This window comes from Chlamydotis macqueenii, chromosome 6 (genome assembly GCF_036417535.1).
Source record: "Chlamydotis macqueenii isolate bChlMac1 chromosome 6, bChlMac1.mat, whole genome shotgun sequence".
In the NCBI taxonomy this organism is placed as follows: domain Eukaryota; kingdom Metazoa; phylum Chordata; class Aves; order Otidiformes; family Otididae; genus Chlamydotis; species Chlamydotis macqueenii.
The window spans coordinates 34,124,494-34,152,082 of record NC_141561.1 but is presented as its reverse complement, the minus strand read 5'-3'; the positions used below and the strand labels follow the sequence as shown (position 1 = coordinate 34,152,082).

The 27,589-nt window shown below is 44.3% G+C and overlaps 1 protein-coding gene across 3 annotated transcripts; it reads left to right on the top strand.

The window, feature by feature from the left end:
- Positions 1–647: 647 nt before the first annotated feature.
- On the top strand, positions 648–26,649 carry NAB1 (NGFI-A binding protein 1). 3 transcript variants are annotated; one of them, XM_086751464.1, is made up of 8 exons: positions 648–951; positions 6,050–6,883; positions 12,571–12,704; positions 13,715–13,766; positions 18,898–19,008; positions 21,350–21,491; positions 22,692–22,841; positions 23,969–26,649. In XM_086751464.1, exons 2-8 carry the CDS (start codon positions 6,065–6,067, stop codon positions 24,058–24,060), a joined length of 1,500 nt encoding a protein of 499 aa, XP_086607590.1. In that variant the 5' UTR covers positions 648–951; positions 6,050–6,064; the 3' UTR covers positions 24,061–26,649. The 3 variants fall into 3 exon arrangements, with proteins under 3 accessions (XP_086607590.1, XP_086607591.1, XP_086607589.1); XM_086751465.1 differs by having other exon boundaries at positions 783–1,013; XM_086751463.1 differs by lacking the exon at positions 648–951 and adding an exon at positions 1,527–1,546.
- The last annotated feature ends 940 nt before the right edge of the window (positions 26,650–27,589 follow it).

The following is a 27,589-nucleotide window of genomic DNA, read 5'->3' as shown; positions in this document are numbered from 1 at the left end:
GCCCTTCGTTTTGGCAGGTGGCATTCCGCACGGGTTTTTGCGCATCCGCGCTTCGCGTGGACTTGAAATCCTGAAATACGGAACTCGGAGGAAATCCCAGTATTTTGCAGCAGGGACCAAGCTTTGACCCCACTGAGCCCGCTGCGAGGCACAAGACACCATCTCCCATCGCCGCGTTAGGCGTTGTACCTCAAGGTTTTGGCAAAAAACCCTGCAACGCCCCCCTTCCACTACCCCTCCCCGCCCCCGGGCTTGTGCCCAGGCCCGGCGGGGGCCCAGCCGTCCGGTTCTCCCGGCAGCGGAAAGTTTGAAGCCGCATTTCCCACTCTGTGCCGGGGTAGTTGGGGGTGCGGCTTTGGGGGGGGGGGGGGGGGGCTTGTCCCGGCCCGCGGCGCGGGGGGGGGGCCGCGGCGGGGCGCGCGCTGCCGGGTGCCGGTGCCGCCCCCGCCAGGCGCTGCGTCACGCGGCGGCCGCGCGTGGGCGGCCGACGGAGCGCGCGCGCGGGATCTCCCCATGTGACCGGGCGGGAGGGGGCGGTGTGTGTGTGCGGGGGGGGGGGTGGTGCGGGGCGGAGGGGGGGGGTCCGGGCGGGGCGGGGGCGCCGCAGGCCGCTCCCTCCCGCCCGCCCGCCCGCCCTCCCTCCGTGCACGGCAGGCGCGGCCGCGACGAAGCGAGCTGAGCGGGGCGGTGGGGCGGCCGCGCGGCCCCCCTCCCCGCATCTTCCCCGGCGGCGGCAGCAGCAGCAGCAGCAGCAGCAGCAGCAATAGCGAGGCGGTGGCGGGGACCGGCTCGCCCACCCGCCCCGTCGATGGGAAAGGAGGAGCCTGGGCCGGCGGCGCGCAGGCGAGGGGGGCGCTGGCAGGAACTTCGGCGGGGCTGAGGCTGCGGCGCCGGGACGGCATCGAGGGGCGCCCCGGGCAGCCGGCGGCGGCGGCGGCAGCCTACCGCAGAGTACGTGCGGGACGGCCGGGGAGCGGGGGCAGCCCGGACTCGAACCCGCGGGGGACGGCCCGGTAGGAGCGGGCGGGTCGTGCGTGGGTGATTCCCGGAGAAATCCGGCGCGGGCTGGAGGGGGGAGAGTGGGCGGAAAGTACAGAAACGTCCCTGCCGTGTCTGTGCCGCGGGGTTGGAGGGGGGAGGCGGCGGGGCGGGACGGGACGGCCGGGCCGGGCAGGGGCGGTGCCCAGGCGGGCTGCCGGCCCTGCGCGGGGGTACCGGGGCGAGGGGGGTGGGGGGGCGGTGCTGTGGCAGTGGCCACCCCTCTTTCTCCGGGCGTTGTAGCGCCGTGCCCCTCGGTGGCCTGTCCCCCCCAGCCCCGCGCGGTGGTTCACCCCCTCCTCCCGCCGTCGGGGCGACGTGACGGGGTTGTCCGGGCCCGGCGGCGCCGGGGGGGCCGCCCTGCCCCGCCTGTCCGCCGTCCCAGGGCCGCCGGGCCCGGCTCGGGCCGTTCCTGTCGGCGGGCGGGGAGCGTAGCCCCCCGTGCCCGCTGCGTCCGGTTCCCTGCCGTCGGCTCCCTCCCGCGGCCTGTTCCCCGCCGGGACCCGAGGTAACCTTCCCCGGGCCGAGCTGGGGTGCGAACCGTGAAGTATTTCGGCTTTTTTTTTTTTTTTTTTTATCGTTACGCCGGGTTTTTTTTTTTTTTTTTTTGCACGTTTCAAGTTTCTTATTAGTTGCGGCGAGATACGGATCAGTATTTGAGTACGAAACTCGGTTAATGGGCTGTGTTTTGGCACATCTCGGAGCTAGACAGAACTATTTAATTTGCTAAGTCTCGCTTCTGCAGCTACGTGTAATTTTCTTCTCTTTGCTAAAAGTCCTTTGGAAACGCTGCAAAAAAATGTCATGAATATGCAAAGCAGCCAGCTCTCGACTCCGAATCCGGTTTGTCTTCAGAGACTTTCCAAAACGCCCAAAGTGATCGAGATACCTTATGAAATAATCACTTTTGCCTAAAATACAGGAATGTGATGTTTCCCACTTTCTCCTTGTGCGTATTCCTAATTTAATTGGTGACAGCTCAAATATAATTCATCTGGAATAATAATTTAAAAAAAAAAAATCTCTGAAAATCAGTCAGGGTTGCTCAGTTGCTCCTGCTTCTACTGCAGCCTTGCGATTCCTGCACTGAAATATTCGGAAGCGCTGCGTGGTGTCTCTGTGGGTTTTGTTTTCCTTTCTCCCAGGAGTTAACGTTTGCGGTGGGAGCTAAGGCGCCGTCCCGTGTTTTGGAGAGGAGGGCATGGCGGTAACGGGGTGAGAGGCTGTGGATGTGAACGAGGTCGTGTGGAAAATGAGAAGGCATGCTTGTGGGTTGCAAGGGCTGAGTGAAAAATCTAACTTGTGATCTCCTGGTGTTTCCGTGGCTATACCAGTATGCAACCTTGCATGTGTTTTAAACAGCTTTTTCTTTTACGGGGAATTTCCTAGCTTCTTTGTTTGTTCTTTATGCGAAAAATGTAAAAGACAGCTGCTCTTCCCTGTGCCTTCCCACACTCCTTACTGGTATGGACGAGGAGCAAAGAAGGGGGAGAAGTAGCAGCTCCGCTGCCATCGCTGCACTCGTTTATTCCTGCAGACCTTCCCGTGCCAGCTTCGCGTTCCTGTCTTTTGCTGTAAAGGGTTGGCACTTGGCGATACCTTAGAAGATCTACTTGCTTGCTCCTAAGGCAGCAGATCGTTCTGGTTAGCTTCTTAGGGTTTGCCAGAGGACGTTACCAGGCTGTTACCCTGAACCAGATTTGTTTGGGATCACGGATTAGAAAGCCCAAGCCTTATTGAGCGGGCTGGGGAGGAGGGGGCACGCGCGGGGGGCCCCAGGGTCTTGCCCGAGGTGCTCTCCCTGGTGAGGAGCGCGCGGAAGCCTCTTGGCTGTGAGCTCACCTCGTGTCTTCTCGTTGTGTAACCTCTTCTCGTGCTCACCCTTTGCCCCGAAAGCACGGTCCCTGCTGCGCCAAGAAATAAAAACAACGCTGGTGGAAAGCAGTACTTTACATTTCTTAGATGCAATTTAAAGGTCGCCTGAAAGATGCGTGGCACAGAGACTTGAGTGGGTGTGCTAAGGCTTTGCCGGAGCCGGGTAGGTAAGCAGAGCCAGGCGGCAACGGCAGTGCCGTGCGTGCTTTGTGTCAGCGGTCTCTTCTGATTTCGGTAGACCTTGTTTCTTGCTTGTCCTCCTCTTAAGCCTCCTCTTGCTCCTTCAGGTCGACTAGCTTACCTGCTTTCCTGGCTTTGTAGGCTGCGGGCTGAGCCGGACCAGCGGAGCGGACCGGTAACATCTGGAAAAGCGGCGTAGCTGGCGGCGTGGTGAGGCTGTCTTGGAAAGGGGAGGGAGCCTTCCCCTTGTAAAAGTTTTAGAAATAATAGGGATGTCATTGAGGTGAGTGCGGCAGGAACTGAGTTTAATGAGAGGAGAAAAGAGGTCAGAAGGAGGAATGTTTGAAAATGTCTTCTCTGCAGAAATTGGTAGCAGTCTTAAATGGAAAATTTGTGTGGCCCTCTCAGGAGTTACTGTGCTGAATTTGGAAAACGGAATTGGTCTTTAAAGTACAAAACAAAGGGATTTTAGTCTTGCTTTAAAAGCAAATCTCGATGCAGTCTGAAGCGTGGACTCGCTACTGACGCCTCCATAGTACATATTAATCCAGTTTTATCTGTCATGAGGAGATTTGTTGATTAGAAGCCTCTAGGTAAAGGCTGCTCGTGGACTGCTGCTGCTCCTCCAGCCTGTGGGCTGGAAAAATGAGCTCTGTGCCTTGCCTGGAGCTCTTGGGCTGTCTGTAATTCCTCTGCCGCTGTCCTCCCAGGATTCAATTGCATTCTCTGCACAAAGTCTGTTTATGTAGATTTATGTAGATTTTGTGCTGAGATAGATGACTTTCAGAGCAAACGGCTATTCTTGTACCAGTTATCGAAGTTAATTTCTGGTATTGACGGTAGAAAACCATCATTTGAAATGGGAGTGTGGGAGCAGTTTACTGAAGTGCCGCTAAGCCATAAGCTGGTAGTTGTGGTTGTCTTGTCAAAGTTTGTATGGAATGGGAGGATTTTTCGAACAACTTCTGTCAAGTAATGACAATTTTAAAAGTACTGAATTGTGTACCATTTAAAGGATTACCTTAAGTGATTTTTCCCCGTTGTTGCTGCTCGCATCTTTGAGTGTAGACAGTACTTGATTGTTTTTCTGCAATTAACTTTTATTTTTGACAGCTAAACTGTGTTTCTAGAATACGTAGCTCTTAAATGTTTCCAGTTTCACCCTGAGTTCCAAAGTGTGCGGTTCGTTAGCGCTTGAGCCCACCAGCAGCTCCTTCAGTTGGCTGCTGAGATCTAGACGGCTATTGCTGTCCGTTCATATACCAGCGTACATGGAATGATAGGTGCAGCTGGTGGTTTTGGGGTTTTGTTTTGGTTTTTTTTTTTTTTTTTTTCCTCCAGGGCTTTTCTTCCTGAAGAGGTTGTTTGTAGGTGTCCTGTTGCTGCCACATACATTTTTGTGAAGTTTCTGTTGGCCTCCTAATTTTACTTTTCTCTAGTAGAGTTTAGTCCAAGTTTTGTAGCGAAAGGCTGATTTTTTTCAGATGCCTCCTAAATAGAAGTTGAGTTCCGTTTGTTACATCTGTACATTTATTTTGAGTTGCTGAAGAAAAAGCACATGTTGTAAAGAAAAAAAAACAACCAAAAACCCCTCAACCAAACAAAAAAAACCCAACGAATATGCAAAAGTGCGTATGGTAAAAGTAATTTCTTCCTTAGCTTTACTTTTGATTAGCAGTCTGCCGATGCCCCTAAGCATACATATGTTCTTGTCTTGGAGTTCTGGGGGGAGAGGGATTGCATGTTATTAAAATAGCTTCCTTCCAGTGCGCACAAATCGTCCTGTACATGCTGATTTTCAGGTTACTACTGTGTGTTTTTTAAAGTGCAGTGTGGTAGCAGAGCCAGAGTGATGTTAGCAGACCAGCTCCATGTTTTAGTTCCGTTACTTTCCCAACCAACTATAAATTACATGCTTCAGAACTTATTGATTGGTGGTTTAGCTTAATACAGTAATACTGGAAATTATCCGCTTGGAGTTGTGAAAGCCGTCGTAGAGTGAAGAGCTGTGTGTGTGAGATCTTAGAATTCTCTGAAGAGTTTGTTATTTGTGGGATGACTCTGGATAACGAGTTTAATGAAGTTGAAACTCGTGCAAATGGTTTTTCTGCAGCCGTGAGGGTAGAATACCGCTGCAATTTGTCCTTTGGGAGCCCTTAGAGCGCAATAGCTGTGTTGCTGAATGGTATTTCATGTCATAAGTATCAATGACACGCAGGCCTGTTAGGAAATGGAACAGGCAGGTGAATTGAAAATAATGTTTTTAAACTATGTGTGTTGGAATCCATCAGTATTTTTTGCTTTGTCTGTGGATGTTGCTACTATAATTAAGATCAGCAGAGGCGTTAGATCCTTTTTATGTGAAATGTGGAAAACTGTAGAAGTACTTGGTTGTGAAGCATCCCTTCTACTGATCCAGCTTCATGATACCTCTGGGGTTCTGTGGAGCACTTTTCTTCTTTACTTTCCTTTTGCAGTCCTCCACACTGATACCGGGGGATGTGATTTGAGAAGTAAGGAGAATCGAAACGGATGAGCTGTTTTTCTTTGGGGGGTCAAGTATTCGGTAATTCTTCAGAGTGTTCTGTGATCGTTTTAATCTGAAGATACAAAAGAGAGTCAAGTAGAAGCAGTGAGCAATATTGAATGACATTCTTGGGAACAAACGTGAAGTGAGGACGCTGAAAACAAGCTGGCTTCACGTTTGAATCATCTTTTTTGTAGGTGCATTGCAACTTACCTGCTGATTTATTTTTTCACAACTGTTTCCATTACGTTTACTAGGCAAAAAATAGAGCTGTTGCGCCTTTTTTGATTTCCAAACATGTTTTTATAATGAGAGAAGGAAATCCTGTCCTCTGAGTTGACAGCCTTATGGAAGGACAGGCGGTGGGGGGAATACATCTGGATGTCCGTGTTCTGGTGCTCATCTTCTCTCTGTTTTTACTTTCTGCAGGTTCTGTCGTCCGTGATGGCGTCAGCTCTACCCAGAACCCTTGGGGAATTGCAGCTGTATCGAATACTACAAAAAGCAAATCTCTTATTCTACTTCGATGCCTTCATTCAGCAGGGTGGTGATGATGTCCAGCAGCTCTGTGAAGCAGGTGAAGAGGAGTTTTTGGAGATAATGGCTCTTGTAGGCATGGCTAGCAAGCCTCTTCACGTCCGAAGGCTACAGAAGGCTTTGAGGGACTGGGTCACAAACCCTGGTCTTTTTAACCAGCCTCTCACCTCCTTACCGGTCAGCAGCATTCCAATATATAAGCTGCCGGAAGGGTCTCCTGCGTGGCTGGGGATATCCTGCAGCAGTTACGAGAGGAACAGCAGCACCCGGGAGCCTCACCTGAAGATTCCCAAATGCGCTGCCACCACGTGCGTGCAAAGCGTAGGTGCCAGCAAATCTGATGTGGTGGGGAACTTATCGCTGCAGAGCGGCAGCGAAGCAAGACTCTGGCAAGGGCACCACACCACAGAGAGCGAACATAGTCTTTCTCCGGCTGACCTCGGCTCTCCGGCTTCACCAAAGGAAAACAGTGAGACCCTGGATGCCGCTGCTGCTCTGTCAGTTGCTGAATGTGTAGAACGTATGGTTCCCTCGCTGCCCAAAAGTGACTCGAATGAAGTCAAGGAGTTACTGAAAACAAATAAGAAACTGGCAAAGATGATTGGTCACATCTTTGAGATGAGTGACGAGGACCCTCACAAAGAGGAGGAGATCAGGAAGTACAGTGCAATATATGGCAGATTTGACTCGAAAAGAAAGGATGGCAAGCATCTTACCCTCCACGAGGTAAAATACCTTGAGCGACAGTGGGCTTCCTCCCCTGTTCCTACACCTTTTTTGAGATGCTGTTCACAGGGTGAAGTTTTTGTATGGGCACTTCTCGCTGGGCGATGAGAGTTGCGTGTCTTCTAGGAGCAGCAGGCAATCCTGCCCTGGGGTGGAAGTCTCCGTTGCAGCAGAAGTACCCTGTCTTGGGTGGGTGTGTGCGTGTATGCACTGATGACTTCAGCCTGGTGTCCTCGGCCTGCTCGGTCGCTGGTGCGGCATGTCAGAGAGAGGGTTTAAACGGTTTGGCACTGAAATAGCAAACCAGGATTGCACAGCGTGTGGCCTTTGGGATTCTAGGCGCTTGGTACTTTTTTAAAGCAGTCCTGTCTGGATCTTCCCTTGCAGCTTTGAGAGTAGACTGGTTGTTTGGGAGATTAGTGACTAAAACGGCTCATGTCTGGTAACAGGATCACCTGGCGTGGTTAGTACCCTCTGCTGTCTTCCCCACCTCCAGACTCTGCTCTGTAGCTGGTACCCTCAGGGTAAAAAGGATTCTGCTGATGAGGTCTCTAAACCCGGTGGGGTGGGATTTTTTTTTGTTTTGTTTTGAACTGGAATGAAGCTTAATCCTGGGGATTTTTGGGCACAGCGCTCTGAAGCCGGTCAACTGAAGTGCAGACTGTGTGAGGAGGAAGGGAAAGGACCGTCTCCAGTACTGATGGGTGGCTGTGATGTGAAGGTTTCTCCTTTAATACCTGTGTAGCATCTGTTCCCTCTTGTCCTTAGAAGTCCATGCGGGCCTCCTTCGCTTCTCTTCTGGCATTCTTGAGGCTCACACTGCATATGTTGTAACGCAATAGGTGTGTCTGTGTGGGGAATAGTTCCCTGGTGCCAAAGTACAGTACAAGAGGAGAACAAACATTAATTCAAAGCAGTGCCAAAACGCAGTCGATGTGAATGCTGCATCAGCGTTTTCACAGTTAACAGTGATTGCAAAATTTCAGTTGGATTTAAAATTTGGCATGTAAGGCTTAGCTCCCAAAAGGAAAGGCAGTGTTTATGTTACAGGAGTGCCAAAAAAACTGTACTGGCTTTAGCCTTTTTTTGCTTCAAGAAGAAGTTTTGTAGGTGTGTGATCCATAGCATAAGACTAGGTTCTCTTTATGCTTCTGAATAGAAGGGCAGAAGGAAACACGGCGTGTTTCTTTACATTTTTGTTTATGTATTTACATTTATAAGGCAACTGCACGTCACCAGCAGTGACTTCACTAGGGCTTTTACTGCAGACTGGGGAGAGGCTTCCAAGGAAACTTGTCAGTAGTCAGCCGTGTTTTTACCACACAGTTTTAGCTGTGCAGCTTTCACTTACGTGCCTTGTGGCTTTCCGTTGAACACGTCCAATTTATGAATCCGTCCAGTGTGCGAGAACAGGTCTCGTCTTACTCCCCTGACCTTGCGGGAAGTCTTGCCCGTAACCGAACAAGCCACCTAAGAGATGGAGGCAGGGTTTGAAAGGGTTGATTGTGTAGATGCCTGGTGTAAGTTGCTGCAGAGTCAGGATTTGGAGAAAGGGGGTTCTCTGCACATGAGGATGGAGGCAGTCAAGGTGTACAATGTGTGCAGCTGTGTGCTTTCACAGTCTCTCTCTGGGGTAGTGGCTGCAGAAAAGGCTCTGAAATCTGGGCAGACTTCTCGTAGGATGATTGCCTGGCGTTCAGTGGCGTAACGGGAGCTGGGTGCCAGGGGCAGCTTTTGTGACGGGCGTGTGGTAGGCTCAGGAGCGGCTCTGCGAAGCCGGAGGGGTGAATAGCGGGGTGGCCGTTTGAGGGAGCAAGGTAGGAAAGAACTGGAAGAAAGGACAACTGCTCTGCCCTGTTAATTCTTTTTTTTTTTTTTTTTTTAAGTACTGCACTACTGATCTTTACTACATCATTGTAAAACCATGTTTAAAAATGGAATGAGAGCATGGTTTGGCTTTAGGAAATATTTCTATCGCTATTGTGATTAAGGGCACAAGATCAAAGGAGTATGTGGTTGACTTATGCCTCACTTACGCATGTGGGGCCTCGCTGAACTTGATGGGAACTGCACACATGCAAGCAAGAAGAATTTGCTCATAATTGGTTTACTGTTTGCTTAAAGAGACCGGATTTCACAAAGTTTTGTCGTGAACCATTTTCTCTCCATTTCCATTTTAAAGCAGAAAATACACAAATAGTAGCAATGAGACTTTTTTTTTTTTTTTTTTCTTTCCTTTAAAATCTGCTAAACCAGAGTTTGCCTTTTGTAAACTCAACTTCCATGGATTTTTGGTTTTGATGGCTTAAACAATTTGCTGCTCAGGAGGAAGGACCTTGAACAACCAGGGAGGTAAGTTTCTGCTTGTCCAGAGACTACGTTTCTGCACGTGTTAATACATTCCAAGGCTGTCGTTCTGCCTCGCAGTTCAAGGTTTCTCCTTGCAGCTGGCAATGAGCAGCTGAATAAACTTCGCTGTGCATTTGAAAAGCTTAAGTAGTGGTTAGCTTCTTAATGTGAAGATCAGGGTATCTCTGGGTCCTTAAGCAGAGTGGAGTGGCATGCAGATTAAACTCAAACTTGGTGGAATTATTAGTGGCACATCGGTGAGAATATTCTCTGTTTCAGGATGATCACAGGAGTGTCTGAGAGGTCTTGAGCAGCAGCTGGAGGCCAGTGAGAGCTGTAGACACTGAGCTGGTTTGGAAGTGTGTGCTGTTGGTAGGATTATCTGCATAAGGCACTGATTTAGCATAAAATCTGATGCAGAATCTTTCAGAGACCTTCCAAAACTAATAAACATACTGTCCTTAAGCCATCCCATTGTCTTAGTATTACACAGCTTTTCGAGCACGGAGAGCACTTTAAATATAAAGTTGGGCTGGAGGAGGGATGAGTATGAGGTATGCCCTTGAACTTGTTGACCCGTGCCTGTTTGAGTCAGATTCATAATTTGCCTGTTAATATTTCAGCGCTTGTCTAGGTACCTGTAAAACCAAAAAAATTCCTGTTTAATAGCATGAGAAACAGGAATAAGAAATGCAAGTAATTTGTTTAGCTCGGTCTCTTCCTTTTGTTTTGCTGACTCACCAAAACTGTGGGGCTTGGTATTTAATTATGGTTTTTTTAGTGGGGGATTCTATGAACCCCATCGGGTGGGAATATACCCATCCCTCTCCGTAGAGCCTGCATGGTTATGTGCTGCTCCATATCATTAAGGCTTTCAGCAAACAGAATCTTTATTTTTAGGCATGCAACACTTTCTGTCTGCACTATTATGCCTCCTGAAAAGGCAAGAAGCCATGATGCACTTCAATTCAGTAAGTCTGGATGTGACCTGAAAGGAAAAACAAACAAACAAACATTTGGCTTTTCTCCTATATTAGGATAAACAGTATTTGCCTACAACTACCCAAAGCATTTTCAGTCATTTCAGCTCTTTGCAACCTTTCAACACTTTATTGAAGGATAAAAAACATCTTGAATTGTTTTGTAAGCATTAGCCATGTTATTAATCCTCAGCAAAGTGATAGCTATCACTGTTACAGAAATTAGTGCCTGCCTTGGATAGTAGTTCAGTGTTGTATTAATCTTTTATTTTTGTATCTTTTTTTTTTCCCCTGTGTTTTTTTTCTGAAAAGGTAGACATGGCAGAACAACTGTTCCTGTATAAGGGGTAATAGTTTGTTGGTTTAGTACATTGTATTGTAGGAACATAGTAACTTAGAGGTGTTTCACAGATTAAACCTAAGCTTCCCACCCTTGTACATCTGATTTCTGTGTGATTTTTTTTTTTTCTTAACCTGTACAGAGGCTGAAGGATCAGGCAATGTACCTAGTTCGCATGTTAAAGACGTGTTTGCACTCTGATTAGCATTCAGGTATCACAGGAAATGCCCTACTCGGATCAGAGGCTTTTATGCTAAACACAGAAAAAAACGTTCATGAAATATTAGGAACAGCGGTTCTGTGTGAGGTTTTACCAGAAATACTGCATGGGCACAGCTGCTGAGAGAACCTCAGCTCTTCTGAGACATGTTTTTGTTTTTTCAACCCCCCTGGAGAACAAGTGTGGCGTTAGGCGAAATACATTTTTTCTAATTTGGATGACATCAAGCACTGCAGTGAAGAACAGCCTCGTTGTGTGTTGTTCATGTCTCATGACAGCTTCCATCCTTCAGGGATGGCGCGTGCGGTGTTCTGGGTGAGTTACTGGCCTCTGAGATTTAATTCACACGTAACGTTCTGCAGCGGGGTAAAGGAGCGAGTTTCTTAGTCTTCCCCCAGAGACACCATTTAACTGCAGACCTCCTGGTCTGTCCTTGGCTTCACCTTCCATTCGCTTCTGTGAAGAGCACTTCTCGTACGAGCAGTGTTTTTGGTGTCGGAGGTGACACGTGTGCGGTCCTGCCCGTCCTCAGCCGCATAACCCCACGCGCTGAGCTGCGGCTGTTCAGGGGCTGGGGATTGCACGTCTCGGTCCCTCATGACTATGCTGTGGAAAAGCTAGCTGCCTTGTCATATTCACTAGCCCGACACAGATACAGAACATGCTGTTGACAGTAGCAGCCAAGCAGCTGTGCTCGTTTGCGAGAAGCCAAGCCCATTCAAAGCAGCTTAATTTCTGGAAGTAAGGAGCAGGAGAGTTGTGGGCACTTTGGAATAAACACCTGTGGTGTTCTCCTGGCCTCTTGCTGTTACGCCTCATTACAAGTGCTGGCTGTTCTTCAGCTGAGGGAGAAGGGAAAATGTCTCTTCAGCCCATGCTGACTGCGGAAGGAGCAGGGAATCTCCTCTCCAGCATCTTGATTTCAGCGTCTCTCGTTGCATTAATAATTTTGTTGTTGGTCCATGCTGTAGACATGGCTTTTCAGACAGCAGGATTGGTAAGCTGGTGTAATTCATGGCAGTATCACGGCTTCCTGTAGGCTTCTGAAGAGCATTGCGAAACCATTTTGAGCCTTACCTTAAGACCTTAAGGCTTTTTTTTTTGCCTTTTATTTTTTTTTCTCTTCTTTATGAAACTATTGCCAGCAGCAGTGGCACTAGAAATGTGTCCCAGCAGGCTCAGGAAAACATCCTTAAAACAAGTTACATTTGATTCATGTCTGAAGATAGTCTTCAAAAACACGAGGGTGAGAAACACAGCTAAAAAAAGTGTAATCATTTCTTAAACCATCACCTTCTACAGAATTTATGCTGTATTCACCAGGGAAAGCCATCTGTACCCACACTGTTAGGGTTGTGGTTTTTTTTTTTTTTTTTCTTTTTTCCCCCAAGTCCTGGGCATATTGCGTTTATAAAAATAGTATTCCCTGTAAAGCAGGCTTTGGGAGCCAAACGCTGTGAACGTTCAGAGCTACTGTTTTATGCTGAGATTTAATTAATGCTGGGGTGAGGCACAAGCAGTGCACATTGAGAGAGTCTCACAATAACGTTTTACTTTAAAGGACATTAAATGCACCGGCTACATTAATAACTTCTCTCTTCCCAGAGGCTTACCTGGCTTAGTACGAGTATGAATAAACTGAAGAAACCCTCCAGGGTTTAGTATACAATTATAGGTAATTTTACTTGCAATTGAAATTTTTTTTTTATTATTATTTCAGAAGAAAGGGTACTTTTACAAGCACAATGGGTGAAAGCATGCAAAATCATGAATCCCTGTTCTTGTGTTCAATTTCCAGCTAACAGTTAACGAAGCAGCCGCTCAGCTGTGTGTAAAAGATAATGCGTTGTTGACCAGGAGAGATGAACTCTTCGCACTAGCTCGGCAAATCTCTCGAGAAGTTACGTACAAGTATACTTACAGGACCACCAAGTAAGGTTTTAATTAACTCAAAGGACCTTTATTTTCAGGGAACTAATCAGTCTGATAGCATTTCTTCTGAAGCACTGGAGACACTTTCTTCTTACTCTTTAGCTAGCAAAGTGCTCTTCTGAGGAGGATAGGAAAATGCTATTTCAGTCGTGAAGCTTTCAAACTGCTGAGATTTAGCTGTCTTGAATTACCTTTCCATTTGCTCTCTGGATTTCCAGATTTTGTGATGATGGTGCATATTGAGAGGCATGTGTGAGGCTGACATTTCAAGTGTTTGAGGCATTTTTGTCTTTCAGGGTTAATGTAAACGGGCAGAGCAGCCAAAGCTGCTTAATGTATCAAATATATATTTTTTTTCCACATATAGATTTAGCTTATTAGTTTCCAGGAAATTAAAAAGATAAGGTCATAGGGAGTGGCTTACAAACTTGCTTTAAAGGAGCTGAAGCGGAGTCCTAATTTCAGTTGTTACTGTTCTGTTTAAATGATCTGCTGTTATGAAACAGTAACAAAGGCTTAACAGCTTTTAAATACAATTAAAACTTCAGAATTAATAAATATGATTGAAAGTCTTGATACTTTCTATGTATTGTTTTTAAATGTTAAATCCCTCGTGTGTAATGCAATTTCTTCCTGCACTTCTAGGAGTTTTTTCTGGTTTTCCTTTGCTCCCCTTTCTTCCATAGTGATTAATGTAAATGCACATCCCTTCTGGGTGAGCAATGCCAAAGTATTTTCTGTAATTCTCTGTGCTCAGGTAGCTTTCCTTTCTGTCTGGAAGAAGAGTGCATGAATCTCTTAACACTTTTGGAAACAACATAGGATGCTTGTATTCCTCTATACTTGAGTGACATTCACTGCCATGTCCAAGTGAATTGGAGGCTTTTTCTGTACATCTCACTTGTTCTTGCCTGGTTTTATTTTTTTCTTTGACTCTGTTTTTCCTTATTATTTCAGGTGGTCAGGGTTGATGTGCTGTTTACTGACAGTGTGTGTGTCTTGTCTTCTAGATCTAAGTGTGGAGAAAGGGATGAGCTGTCACCAAAGAGAATCAAGATAGAGGTACAGTATTGTGACTCCTGTATTTTGACCTATGCATGCTAAAATTCACTTTTGTTTTGAAGGGATCTGTCTTAAGGAAATTTGTTGGGAAAACGTTTGACAGACAGTTGATGGGTGTGAGGGAGGGGGAGAGCATCGCCACTGTCTCAGCAAGTGGAAGTGCTTGATGGAGGAACCTGTAGGAGCAGGGGTAAAGAGTAGGATTTGCTTAATGGTGAAGGTCTTCTTGGTGTTTTGCACTCTGAGTGAGTAGGAGGGGGAGGAATGGGACTGGCTGGCTTCCTGTGTGGAATAACTCGAGCGCTATGGGAAATGTCTTCCCATAAGGCCTCCTGCTTTTAAGTCAGTGTGAAGTGGGATTTGCTTAATTTGCTTGAGGCAGCTTTTGATCATGTCCGGAATCCAGAGTTCTGGGTAGGGATTGATGGTGGAATACTAGCCATCTCTGGCAATGCTGTAAGTTATAAAGCTGATTATGCTGAAAAGTCAAAAGCTAACGAAAAGCTGTATGTGTCAACACAAATGGTTGTGCCTGTAGATATTAATTTACAGGGGTTTTTTTTAATTAGTTTTGAATAAAAAGCACATGTATACACAGCCAATTTACCTGCACAGAATGTTGCATCGGGAGATGCTGGGAGTTTCTTGGTAGGAGTGCAGGAGCAACGTCTGCCCCCACTCAGCTTCTTCACATCTTCTCTCTTTTTTTTTTTCTGTTTTCCCCTTCTTAAATACGTTATCACAGAGGTGTTATCAGGGAACATTCTGCTACCAGTTGGCTCGGCCTTGGCCAGCAGCAGGTCTGCCCTAGGCCAGGCCGAGTCCACTGAACAAAGGGGAGCAACTTCTAGCAGTTTCCTACAGAAGCTGCCACCTTAGGCCTCCCCTTACTAAACAAAACCAGAACACATGTGCATTGAGGGTTGGCTGGTAGCTTCGATGATAAGTCAGTAACGTCATTTAGATGTGTTGGGATTTGCTTTGGCCTATGCTTATTCTTCAGCCAGAAAAAAAAAGAGTGAACAAAAGCGGCATTAAATTATTTTATCCACCTTCACCATTATCTGCCTTGACCCAACATGTTGCAGGAAGGTTGCTTGAGTCTCCCTGCTCTTGTCCAGCCTGTCCTAATGCGTAAAGAGCTAGTGGGGAGCTGCCGCTCCTTTGCTTGAAATAGCATTGCACTATTAGACTTCAGCATTAGGAAGTTTTTCCTTCATTCAGTAATAATTGATGATGAGCAAGTATCTAAAATGACACACTGCAAGGGAGGTACTTTTCTCCACAAGATCTTCATTAAAAGAAAAAGTAAAAGTAAAATTTTGAAAAATACAGGCGGAAACTTCAGGTTTTTTTGGAAAGCAGGAGATTTGGACAGCTTTAGGAGTCATGCATTCTCTTATTTTCCGCCTGGTGAAGTCTTAAGAGCCTGGGAGGCCTGCTTTCTCTAGATACTTTTAAGCTCAGTAATTCTGAGAGAGGATATTTACTTGGTTTTCTTTTTGTCTAAAATTACCAGTTATTTTAAGGTGCTTTTGAAAATTTTATGTCCGAACTGTACAAATTACTATTTCAGAAATTGGACTTTTTTTTTCCAAAATAAGAAATTGAAAATTAACCTAAATGAAATAATTTTCCCTTCATAGCATAACATTATTAATTAGGAAATTACCAGTGTTGTTATCAGAATAAATATCAGCATTGTCTTTTTCCTTACAAGTTTGGGAGTCTTCTAAGGAGTAAACCATTACTACACAGTAGATCACTTTTACATGGGGTGTTTTGGGTTTTTGGGGCTTGTATTTTGAAAAAAAAACCAAATTTTTTTAGTAGTATTTTGGGGGATTTTATGGGGGTTTTTTTGTTTGTTTTTAGAAAGGTGGAGGTAAAAATGAAAGTGGTAGCAAATGCTGTAGATTTTTCTTTCTGTGCTGGACAAGAATTCCTTATGTTTTTAAAGTTGTGATGCTTCATTGTGGCATTACTAGCTCACTGTCATGCTAATATCATGCAGAGGATCTGAACATGGGTGATTTTTTTTTGTTATTGTTGAAACCAGCTCTGTCTTTTTCTTTTTTCTTGTTTTCTTTCTTTTTCTTTTTTGTTTGGTAAGGGTCATTTTGCCTTTCTGTTTTAAGGCTGAACTCTGTGTTTTGATTCATCATTCCTTTAGCCATGAGTCATTAATGTCTCCACAAAATATGGTCTGAAATACTAGTGCTTGAATTGGGAAAGACTTCGCACCCTGTTTGCATACTGTAAAATATTACTTAAAAGATGAGTTAATTTCCTGAAATATAATAGCACTTTTAAAAAGCTCCAGAGAGCCTCTGAAGGTCATCCTTGAGCAGAGCTGTGTGTGCGAGCGGCAACATTGCCGGGTTACAGCCACCATTGTGAATTTATCCTCTTCACGAATATGAAACTCGCACAAGCATTACAAAGAAACAATATGCCATGAATTACATCAAATTACCTGTAAAAGCCTTTCTCTTCCCCTGCGAGCTCTCCCCCTCTTATTCGTAGAGTGGGTGGGTGAGCTGTGGGAGTGAAGTGTAGAGCGGAGAAGGGAAAAAAAAAAAAATCCAAGCAAATGACAGACTAAAGGTGTGGAGGGAGTGAAAAAGGGAATGGAGCGAACTGGGATTTGGAAGCAGGTCATAAAAAAGGTTGTAGTTCCTAAATCTGCTCTGGATAAAGGGCAGGACAGGTGAATAGGGATGGAAACGGCGCATCCTCCTGCAGGATCATCCCCGCATAGGTATTGCGGGGCGGGGGCACCCTTTATTTTGTCATCGTCCGTGACTCAGTGCCAGCACCGCTCAAAGTGATGAGCTGTTGTGGTACCAGCTTAGAAAGCAAAACAAGTCACGGGGTGTATCACGCACGAGGCGTGGAGGGAGAGGCTACTCATCGCTGCTGCTGCTTTGTGTTGGGGTTGACGAGGTTCCCCTGCAGAGTCAGTGCAAACAGCCAAGAGAGCAAAGAAAGAGTTTTTAAAAAATATTCTTGCTGTCTGTGGTATAAAGGGAGTTGTTCTCTATGTCAGTGTCTCCGTTTAGCTGAATGAGAGGGGTGGGGAGAGCTCACAAAAGCTAATTTCACAAAGCTGGGTGGGAGTCGGAGGGCACGGACAGGAAGACCTGAGCGGAGACTGCGAGGAAGCAACTTCCCTTGGTGCTGGTCCCACCAAGGCCCACCTCCACCTTTGCTGAGAAGGTTGAAAAGTAAACCAGCCGAAGTGTGGGATTTGTGTTTTTTCACAAAAACGGCAAAAGCAGTAGAAGCTACTGTTTGCATAGGGAAAATGTCATTAGAGGGAGCGAAAAAGCACATGTGGGACTGAGAACATCTGCTGCACAAAGCGGCTTGAAAAACAACTGAGCAGCAGCACGGCAAAACAAAAATGCTGCACTATGTGCAGCAGGCTGTCCTGATCACAGAGGGAAAAGGAACGTGGTGCGGAGCGTGTCGTGCCTGGCCCAGCCTGCTCCTCCTCAGCCCTCGCTGATGGGGAGAACAGAGAGCGATCGGGAAGGGCTCTGGGAAGGGGATGCGGAACCGCATCGTCATCCGAGAGTTGTCTCATGACTGACGGGTGACAGTCATGGCAGCAGGTAGCAATGGGCAGCCGGCCCTGCTTTTAGGAAACAGCCTTTGGTTTTGTGCTGGCAAGTGATCACAGCTACATTCTGAAGAACCACGTTACCTGTTTTGTTGCAAAAATAGGATCCCGAGTGATAGGTTTTTGTGTATTCAGTTTCTCATCTTCCTACACATCATCCTTCTCCTCTCCCAAACAAATTCAGGTCTAACTGTGAGCGTGGTCAGTGCTCATAGAAACGCGCTGCCGAGCCTTTGTTTCTAGAGGATGAGGTTTTGTGGCAATTTAGCTGGTTATGAAATTTTGCATACCTATCGTGTTTATTTTTTCCCCGAGGGAGAATGTTGGGTGGATAAAAGCAATGCGCAATGTTCAGACAGATAGGTTGTTTTTTTTTTTCCTGAGCATAAAGAACAGCTTTATTGGCATTTGGCTGCAGTGAGGGTCTGGCCACCTGGAGTGGGTCTGGCCACCGCCGTGCAGGGCAGTGGGCTGGCGGCATGGGCCTTGTAGTCCTTCCCCTGTGTTTTTTTCTGAAAGATGGCTTTTCTTGTTCTTGGGCTGTAACCCATTTGTTCAGCTGTTGTCAGAAACATTATTGCTTACATGCGTGTGCCTCCAGGATCCACAAGGAAGATAAACCTATTTTGGCATTCTTTTGATACCTGGGTCTGCAGATCCTCCGTGACAGATGTCACTGTGTTCAGGTTTGAGTCTGTCTGAAGATCTCAGGCTTCCTCTCACGTTGTAAGAGTCGCCTGTAGTGTGCTTTTGTAACCGTGTCTGGATGTTCCTCTGTTTTACATGAGCTTTCCTTTTATAATGCCGAGCAGGAGAAATTTCTCATCCTGAACCTTTGCTTCGATGATTAATTTATTTTAATGGAGTCTGGCAGGCTTTCACAGGAACTTTATTTGCTTTATTGGTACATATGCAAGCTTCAAAAGAGATTTGCATGTCGTAACCACTTGAGACTGAAAGAAGTCTTTGCTATCCTGCTTTTAAAATTATGATATTTCATTTTGTGATACTACTAGAGGTTCTGTGTGAAGTACTTTGAATTTTTGGAGGCTTCACTCAGTTTCTCAAGGTTAGTACATCTGGCTGCTGTGCCTTAGTCTCCACTACATATAAACTTGATTTCTTAAGAATCTCCAAAGCTGCTGTATGTAATTAGTGACAGAAACCATAGGCCGAAATCTGCCTGGCAAGGCTGAATGTAAACTATTTTAATGTCAGTGACAACAGTAGTCTGCATTCACCTGAAACTGTGAGAGGTATGATTGTGCATGGCATTTTAGATGTATAGCAGTTGTTGTGGAGGGCCTGTGTGAGTGTCTTTTATGCACAATCTTAAATGAAGTGGATAGCACAAACACGTACATTCCAGTCCAGAATTTTCACGTAAGTTCAGGAATGTGGTAGTGTGTGGTTTTCTTTTTTTTTTAGTTTTGATTATATGGAGAGAGTGAAGAAAAGTCAATAATATGTCCCTCTTGGTGTTTGGTTTCTTCTTATGCTCAACAGGATGGTTATCCTGATTTCCAGGACACAGTTCAGACGCTCTATCAGCCAGACAAAATGCCACTTGCTTTGGCTAAAGGAAAGAGTGAAGACTCAGCAGCTCTTAATTCCCAGGTAAACCAACTACACAACACTCTGAGTAATACAGGCCATGTCTTTGTAGATTGATTTTGATGTATTGTTTTGATGACTAAAGTAATAACCTTCAATTTTCAAAGGCTGCATAGCTTAGCGGTGGTTGCATCACGCTTAATTGGGGTTGCCTTCTGAATCTGTTCTGACACAGTGCCGCAGCTTTACCCTTGTTCGTTCCAAGAAGGTAAGATCTAGCGCAGTAGGCTTGGAAATATGTGATTGCCTGTTGGGAGCAAGTAGGGTCCTATGGGTACAGTACGTGCTGTGTTCTGTGCGTTACCACCTATAAATGGAAAGTTCGAGTTGCTGAGTCTAGAGGAGCAGAGTAGGCGATCTTGGAGTCCTCAGTTCTGACATTTCTTGTAAGAAGAAAGGCCAATATATTTAGGAAATAGTGAACCTCTGGATCAGAGAGGATAAATTGTTTTTCTAAGTGACATCAAGCCTAGTGGAAGTGCAGTGTTTTTGAGTATCCAGAAAGCTTTTTATAAATGAAGACAGGTTTCCGATTCTTTCTTTGTCTTTTCTGTAGTGTATCCCAGCCTTGAGGCAAAATACGCATCTGCTACTGCCAGTTGTTGCCAAGGAGGAATTTCATGCTAAGTTGCAACAAATGTATTTTGTATAGCTGATTTGGGCAAATGTAATCACCAAATTTTCACGTAAGGTTGCATTTAGGAGTTACACTCCTGTTTTTTGAGACTAGATGTGTTACCCTGTCTTTTACCTTCTTCTATTGCAAAGCAGTGTACAGTCATACAAACCTGTTCATTGTGGTATATCAAAAAGCAATTATGCTACTTGTTCTGATGTCACATAATGATTAAATGAACTTAATTTTTGCAAGCTTATTATCATCTTGTGTATGCTTTCGAGTTTTCATTGGTCACTGCCACATAACAATGGAATATAGATCTATTTTATGCTTAAGTGTGTCTGCAACTTTGCAAGTTTTTCTGTGGTGGTCAGAAGCATTTATTGCAGTTTAAAATTCTGGGTTTATCCCAATTAAACAGCAGAGATGGCACGAGTGAGAAATGTTTTATTCTTTCTAAAAATTATTTTGCAGTTCAAAAGTTGTAACAGGAGTGACAGAGTAGCAAAGTGAAAGCACACTTGAAAGTAAATGATTTGAACGTAGTTTCTTTTTTTTACCTACCTCCCAACACCAGGCTTGAGCTATCAGTGTTCTTCTGCAGAACCTGGTGAGCTTTAAGGCAGAGTACGTAAATATTGGTCATGTCACTACCCTGCTGTCAGGGTCCCCGCTGTGCTGGAGAAGCTCAGATTTTGCCGGTCTGTTTCGCTGTCACTGAGTTAGTAAATCCTTGAACTATGCTGAGTAAACAGACTTTTTGTGGGAAGTCAGGGCTTTCATCATCTCCCAAAAAAAAAGTTAAGTGCTCTGGAGCTGATAGGCCTCTACTAGTTGAAACAATTACGGCACTACTTGAAAGAGAAATTATTTTTTTCCTATCAATCGTAGATGTTAAGTTTATATGCTCTCTGTTCTTATGTTCATTGCGGCTCTTCTAAATCAACTTTCTTGACGTGATTTTCTTTTTTATTTTTGCAAGATGCTTATTTACATTCTCAAGAAGAAGATTATATTGAAAGTTAGAATTCTCTTGGCATTAAAGTCAATGACAAACATTCAGACGCCATTTCCTCCCACGTTGCACTGCATTGTTTAGTTTCACTCTCTAGAGGTGTATAGGTCTTGTTCTTCTTCTAGACAGACATTTCACACCTTTATCCCCCACAAACATACTGTCATCCTACACTTTCAGAATGGCAGATTTTTAAGCTTGTGTAGTGCTGTTTCCTAAAATAAAGATTCCAAGATGTCTGGTGAAATCTTGGCATAAGTTTTTAGCAGATGTTGCCATTGCTCTTGGAATACTTTGTGAAGATGTATATTTGAACAGAGCTAACTGGATAATTAAGACATCATTTTTTTGCTTTTCTTGAGATTCTCTTCACGTAACCTGCAGTCCTGAAGTGCAGAAAGTGATTTTTGTGTGTTTTTGAAGAACAGAATTTAACATTTTATTTCTGCTTGGATGAACTACAGCAGCTTGCGTTTTAAGTATTCCTGAGTGACTCAGATGTACAGTATGAAAATCTTTATAGATGCAAAAATATTTTGTTTGCTTGGTAGTTTTGAAGAAGCTGTAAAGGACACATCTGTACATAGAAATCAACAGAAACCTATATCTAAGGCTGTTAGTCTTATCATCTGATATTGTTTTTTTCCCTGTGTGTTGACTCACTTTATGTATGTATATAGAGAGAGTTTTTCTTTTTGCTTTATTTGCAGTCGGAAAAGGTGATGGCAAAACAGATGGAGTATCTTTGCAACCAGGCTGCATTAGAGAGACGTCTTTCCACAGGGTGTTACAGGCAAAACTCAGAAGAGCACAGCCCCAATGGCATGTCATTAGATAACGCTGATGGACAAGGTATGGTAGCTTCCAGGCATGGCATTGCTGCCAGCAAATACATTGGATGTTGTGCAACCTGTGTCAGCGGGGTTATTTATCTAGTATAGAACACTGAGCACTGAATGGACAAGACAAGATCTCTGCCCTGAAGTGCTTGCAGTCTAAATAATGCAATCAGATGTACAGTCAGATTCTAGTCGGTTACTCTAATGTATCCGGGCAAACTGCTTTCCCTATGGATAACGTGGAGAGGGAAGAAGGTAGGGTGTACTGGTGTTACTGAGGACAGAACTTGGCTCTAGCTTTCTCCTAAGTTTTGAAAATAGAGCAGAATGTTGCATTTCTTTTGTGTTCTTGCTTTGTAGAAATTGCAAGTGAAGCAGATAACGTAGTTTGTACCCCTTTCTGTTTACCTATTTGTGCAGTCTCAGAGCAAAACCTGAAGAGCTGGCTATGTAAATTACTTAGAACTAAGCAGAGTCTAATGATGTTCTTAGTAGCTTGTTATTCTTCAAAAAGCTTGTAGTTTTGTGGTTATCTCTTTGGTTTACCAACTGGCTATTCGTTAGCTTGAATTAATTTTAGGAGTGTTTGTTTTGTTTGAGTGCTTTCTGTTTGGATTTCTTTTTTTACTGTGGTGAAATGAGACAAAATGTTATAAACACAAGAAATACAACCAGAAGTTCTTGTATCTGTTTTTTAAGAACTCGTTTGTTTAAGAGGGAGGAAGAGAAGCAGTAGAGGGAGAAACTAAGGGAATCGATACAAGTAAGCGTTTCTTTCACTCAAGGTTTTCATTTGTGTGTATTGGCCAAGCAATGCGGTACACGAGTATACAGGAAGAATTAGGTGTGTGGATCCATCTCTTCTGGGTAGTGCAAGTTTCTTTGTAGCATTTTTCCATTGTGCAGTGGGAGTGGGAATTTTTAGGATCTTAAAGGGTTTTTTGAGCAGAATAAGAGAGGTGTGGTTTTTTATTTGTTTGTTTTGGTTTGGTTTGGTTTGGTTTTTTTGTATGGCTGATTGTCCCTTTCTGGCAGTGCCTGTGGAATAGTCTGCAAAGCAGCATGTTTACAGAAGCCTTGTTTTGTTAGAAATCTTCCCTGGGCAGCTGGAATTTAGGATGCACTTGTGCTGATAGAGTTAGTGTGTCTCTAGCTGTTTTTCAATATTGCTTCGCTTTTAATGCGTCAATATTTCACTCTGAACAACTTCCAGGTGAAAGACCGCTGAATCTCCGAATGTCAAATCTGCCAAGCAGACAGTTGCAGCACATTTCGCTTGATGGAGAGCAGCACGTTGGAAAACCTCTGTGCAGTGACTTGATCCGGCTTTACCCTGGTGGTGAGGCGAAGTCCCAGTCCTCAGGTTAGTGCTGTCCCTTGGAAATTACCCACCATTTCTTACAAAGCCTGTGGTGAGCTTAGTAATACATGATGTCTCTGAGTGAAGAAGCAAGTAGCTCAGCCTGGCATGCTTTGTGTATAACCTTTTAATCAAGGCTTTGGACAGAACTTCAAGAGGAGTGTTACTTGCTAATCTAAGATCAGATTGAATATTATTTGGGAAAAGCCTGGGGGATGCAGAAACTAGGTTCAGATCAGCAAGTTCTGGCCTGTATCTGTCCTCAGAGAGTGGTGTTGACCCAGACTACTGCTGTTAAATGCTTAGGTTGCTGTCATTGTAATGCAGTTTGGTTATAACATGGCTTCGCTCTGTATAAAGGAATCAGACTTCTTTTTTTTTTTATAAAAAGACTCTTCATTATGGTTTATGAGGACCTAGTACTGTTTCTGTACTGTGAACCAAATCACACAGTAAGTCTTTTGAACCGAGTTTCCTGTTCGCTGACTTCTGCTTACTGGCAGTCTCATCATTTGCCTCTGGCATTGGGAGAAACCCAGTTCTAAGTTTGGTAGAAAACAGCAAGATTCCTTCGTGAAAGGTATATCAGTTTAATACTTGGCGCACTGAGATAAAGCCAGGAATTCTTGAGACTCTCACAACTTTAGGAATAATAATAAAATCCCACCTGAGTTTGGAAGATGCAAAGGGAAAGAGGTTATTTGTAAGACAAGATGCAAAAGTAGTTGTTTTGAAGACTGGGCAGGATCTTGCATCTTCCACTTTGGTATATCACAATCTTAGCTTACCTTTTTTGCAGTTTGTCCCAGTGATAATTCACTTAGTGAAATTTCTAGTTGGGGATTTTTACTGGTTCCCTTTCAAAACGCAGGTGAACAGCGCATTTCCACTAAGCCGTGCTCCTAGAGAGAACTGGAGTAAATCTGTGGTGATTACTCTGTCATCACTGTGATGTAACTGAGGTGGTTCTAACCCAGCTGAGTTAAAGCCCAGTAGGTGGAGGCAGAATTTATTGCTTCAAGTGTTAGTATCCATGTGGTTCATGGACATTTTCTTGAATTAAGAACAGATTATATTTGTTTTCAAGCAGTGTTTTTAACATATCTTTTTCCTTTCTTCTCTTAATGCAGAAGGCCTTGGTATTTTAAAGGATTTTCCTCATTCGGCTTTTAACAACATTGAGAGGAAGGTCATAAAAACAGAACCTGAAGACACAAGATAGTCATTCTGCTTTGGAAACCAGTGTCATTGTAAAGAATGAAACTTCACAAGAGAAAAAAAAAACCAGCCTTAATAACCAGTGTTGCCTCATTCAAATAAGAGATTTCAATAGCCAAAGCCTAAGAACTGGTACAGTAATCTGTGGAAACAGGAAAGCAAGAGACACTGCAAACTAAAACAGTAATACAGGTGGATAAACATTCCTGTAGAAGTGGTGTTATAACGTGGGAAGATTCACGAATTAATATTGTGGGTCTTCATTATTTAAGAATGTATTATGTATTTGTATAACTTATCAAAGTAAATCTAGATGTCGGGACGTGTATTGAGTCCAGTAGATGTGGCTACAGTTCATCTTACTTGAAATTTCAATGTCTACTTCTAAGTGTACCTAGCGTAGATATGGTTGTTAAACATTTGAATTAAAAATCCTTGGCAATTGGGAATGCGAACCTCGTGACACAATTAACAGCAAGTTTGCAACAATATTTGTAGAAAAAAGGAAAAATGCATAAAATATTTCATGATTTAAAATGTTATGTGGATATAGCATTTGATAGACCTAGACCCTGGTTCTGTATTATAGCGGGCGTACTTGACACTTAACTATTGTTACATCACGTTCAGTGGTTTCAGCAGCCTTTGTGTAACACACTTGTAGCGTAATACCTACCTACAGTTCCAGAGTGTAGAAAATGCCAGTCGGAGTATGGACGAGTCCATATGGTTGGCTCCCATTTTGTTGGGGAGAACTACAGTTTGATGTACTGTACAATTACTAAAATCTCATCTGGTAGGAAACCCAAGAGACCAAGTAGCATGGACGGGGCTGCAAAAATTGTAATTCAGACCATTATAACTTTTTGGGCTTCTCTGTGGATCTCTAAAAAAAAAAAAAAAAAAAATTAAAATGCATCCTAGGTGCGGCAAAGATGAAAGATGGTGCAGGATTTATGCATCGGTGTGAAAGGTTGCACTTGATATCCAGAAAAGTAAGATGTCTTGGAGGAGAGAGACAAGGGGTTACGTCTTCAGCACGTGACTCCTTATTGAGTGCTGTCCAGCCCACATGATTCTATGAATATACCGTTTACTGCATACAGTATGCCAATAAGTTTCTTTGTGTATGTGTTTAATTAACATCTGTATCCTTTATTTATTTGACAGTTTTTATTTTTTGTACATTTTCACTTTTGCAGATGTCCTTTTGTCTAAGGAGAAATAGTCGGCATATAACTCTGGAATTTATCGTGGTGTGTTTGTGAGCATCCATTTTTCCTCTGTGCAGCTCCCGCAGTCAGAGCAGTTATATGCCTTAGGTTCTGAATACAGTTTTTGCCTACAGGGTGTTCTGGAGGGGAAAGGGAGGGCTGAAGAAAGTCAGTTACCCTGCCAGTGGGTCAGCTTCCATATTCAGGTGCGCACTTCACGTCTGCAGTTTGCTCTGTGTCCTTGCTGTGTTGTAATGATTCAGTCACCGTCTACGTTGTACTGAAACGATCAGCAAAATGTGAGCTGAAATGTCTACACTGCAGTCTCTTATCACTGTAAACATACCGAATTATTTTATCACTTTTTGATTTGTGGAACAAAGCTTTATAGTAGAAACACCAGTAAACAACTTTTTATACTATTAAAATGTTTGTTTTTTTAAAAAAAAATGTTTCTTGAACTGTATGGTACTGTTTCACTTACTGAAGTATCTTACTTTAAGCAATGGAGTTCGCAGCTTTGCTGTTAGAAATAAGAGATTGAATGTGTAGCTATATCTCCTCTTTCCTGTCGTGTGACCTAGTAATACAGATAAGGTATTTCTTCGGTTTGTAATGTTAGCCAGTGCCCTGGGTAGTATACGAGTAGTTTTCCTGAGGCGTGTATGAAACTTCTTAAAGGACAGCTTAAGGTTTGAACTGTACAGCTTGGGTGATAGAAGGTGCCAAGCAACAAGACTGTAGAGATGCAGGAAATGTTTTGGTTTTTTTCCAACACCTGGCACGATCAAAAGTTGTGTGTGGATCACAGAAGAAGCTCTTAAGCTTGCTGGTGTCTTCGATTAAAGTGAGAGGAAGGAAAAAGAACTTGCTAAGCAGCACGCTGTTTCAGTCGAGTCCAGAATTTATTTTGTAAACACTAATGTATTAAATTTGCTATAAATTAAAGTATATAACAGTTATATTTTTGAGTTGTAAATACAGTACTTTGTGTCACGACAAGTTGGTTATCTCTAGAATGATATTTCAGTTTATAGTCCAACAGGCCATTTCAGTCTCAATAAGCTGGAAGCAATTTTTTTTTACTGGTTTGCAGCTGTATAATTTTTTTTTTTTTTTTTTAACCTGGAGGGGTGGGGGGTTCATTCCGAGATTGCACATACCTTTGGTAATAGCAAATACTCAAGCATTGGTCTTTCCATGACAAAGGTCTTGGTGGACTGCAACTTGGAGTCCCAGGTGAAGGTTCGCCCTCATCTGCTCTCAAGGGTTGCTAAATTCAGGGTACTCTGGATCAAAGGCCAGCCCTGCAAATGATGCCTGTTCTTATTCACATGTTTATATTGTTGCTTACAAAATAAAATTCACCGTGAGAACTCTTTTGTTTCCCCAGGGTTTTTCCTTCTCTCTCTCTCTCTCTCTTTCTTTTTTTAAAAGGGAGATGTTAATTTTCTGGGGACAGGGGAGGAGGGAGTAGCTTGAACTGCAGCTCTCGCTGGAAGAAGCCTTTTATGGTTGGATCCTCATTTATGGGTGGCCTTCTCACGTACACAGCCTGCGTGTCTTCGGCGGGCCATGGTACGGAGGGAGGGACTAAACCCCGAAGGGGTCTGCAGCACAGCAGCTTGTGTGTGTGCTTGTGTTCGCAGAACGCAAACAAAGCAGCGGCTCTGCTAGGGAAGTGATGCTGGGCAGTAGTAAGTGGGAAGAAAAAGGGAAGAGAAACAGACCAGGGAGCAAAACTGTCCAAAGGTACAGGGCAGGAGTGGAACCCTACCCAAAACCTTCAGAAAACTTCTAGATCCATGTATTTTTTAACTTAATCTGGGCGGAGCAATGAGTGACTGATGTTGGATGAAGAGATACGTTGGTCCTCCTGGGGCCTGCAGGTTCAGTGTCTCATTGAGGTGCCACGAAGCTTAACGCCGTCAAGGTCCTTGGTTGAATTCAGCCAAGCGCTGTTGGATTAAACTACTATTACAGAAGGGTCATGCATGTTAATTTGAAATTTCAGGAGGTGCCTGTTTCTCATGCAGCCAAAGAAACTCATCGTTTAAGTTTTTATTGCTGGCTGCCCGCCTAAAGCTCCTGTACCTTTTTCTAAATAAGCAATTTGTACGAGGGTCTGCAAGGAAGGCATCCGCTCCTGTCCATGCCTTTATTCCTGGCGATGGCTTTCCCCATGACAACAGCTGCATTTCCTCCGCATTTTCTTTTTGAAATAAAGAAAACTTGTATGCAGACACCGGGTTCAGATGTGGTGATGAAACATCTTCCCGTGGGCCCTAGTTAAAGTGCAAACGCTCGTTACTGCGGTCA

Excerpts from the sequence above, each read along its gene's own strand:
- NAB1 (XM_086751464.1), top strand. The coding sequence starts at position 6,065 with ATGGCGTCAGCTCTACCCAGAACCCTTGGGGAATTGCAGCTGTATCGA. Across the intron at positions 13,767-18,897 it reads CAAAGAGAATCAAGATAGAG|GATGGTTATCCTGATTTCCA; the intron begins GTACAGTATTGT and ends TATGCTCAACAG. Across the intron at positions 22,842-23,968 it reads GGCGAAGTCCCAGTCCTCAG|AAGGCCTTGGTATTTTAAAG; the intron begins GTTAGTGCTGTC and ends CTCTTAATGCAG.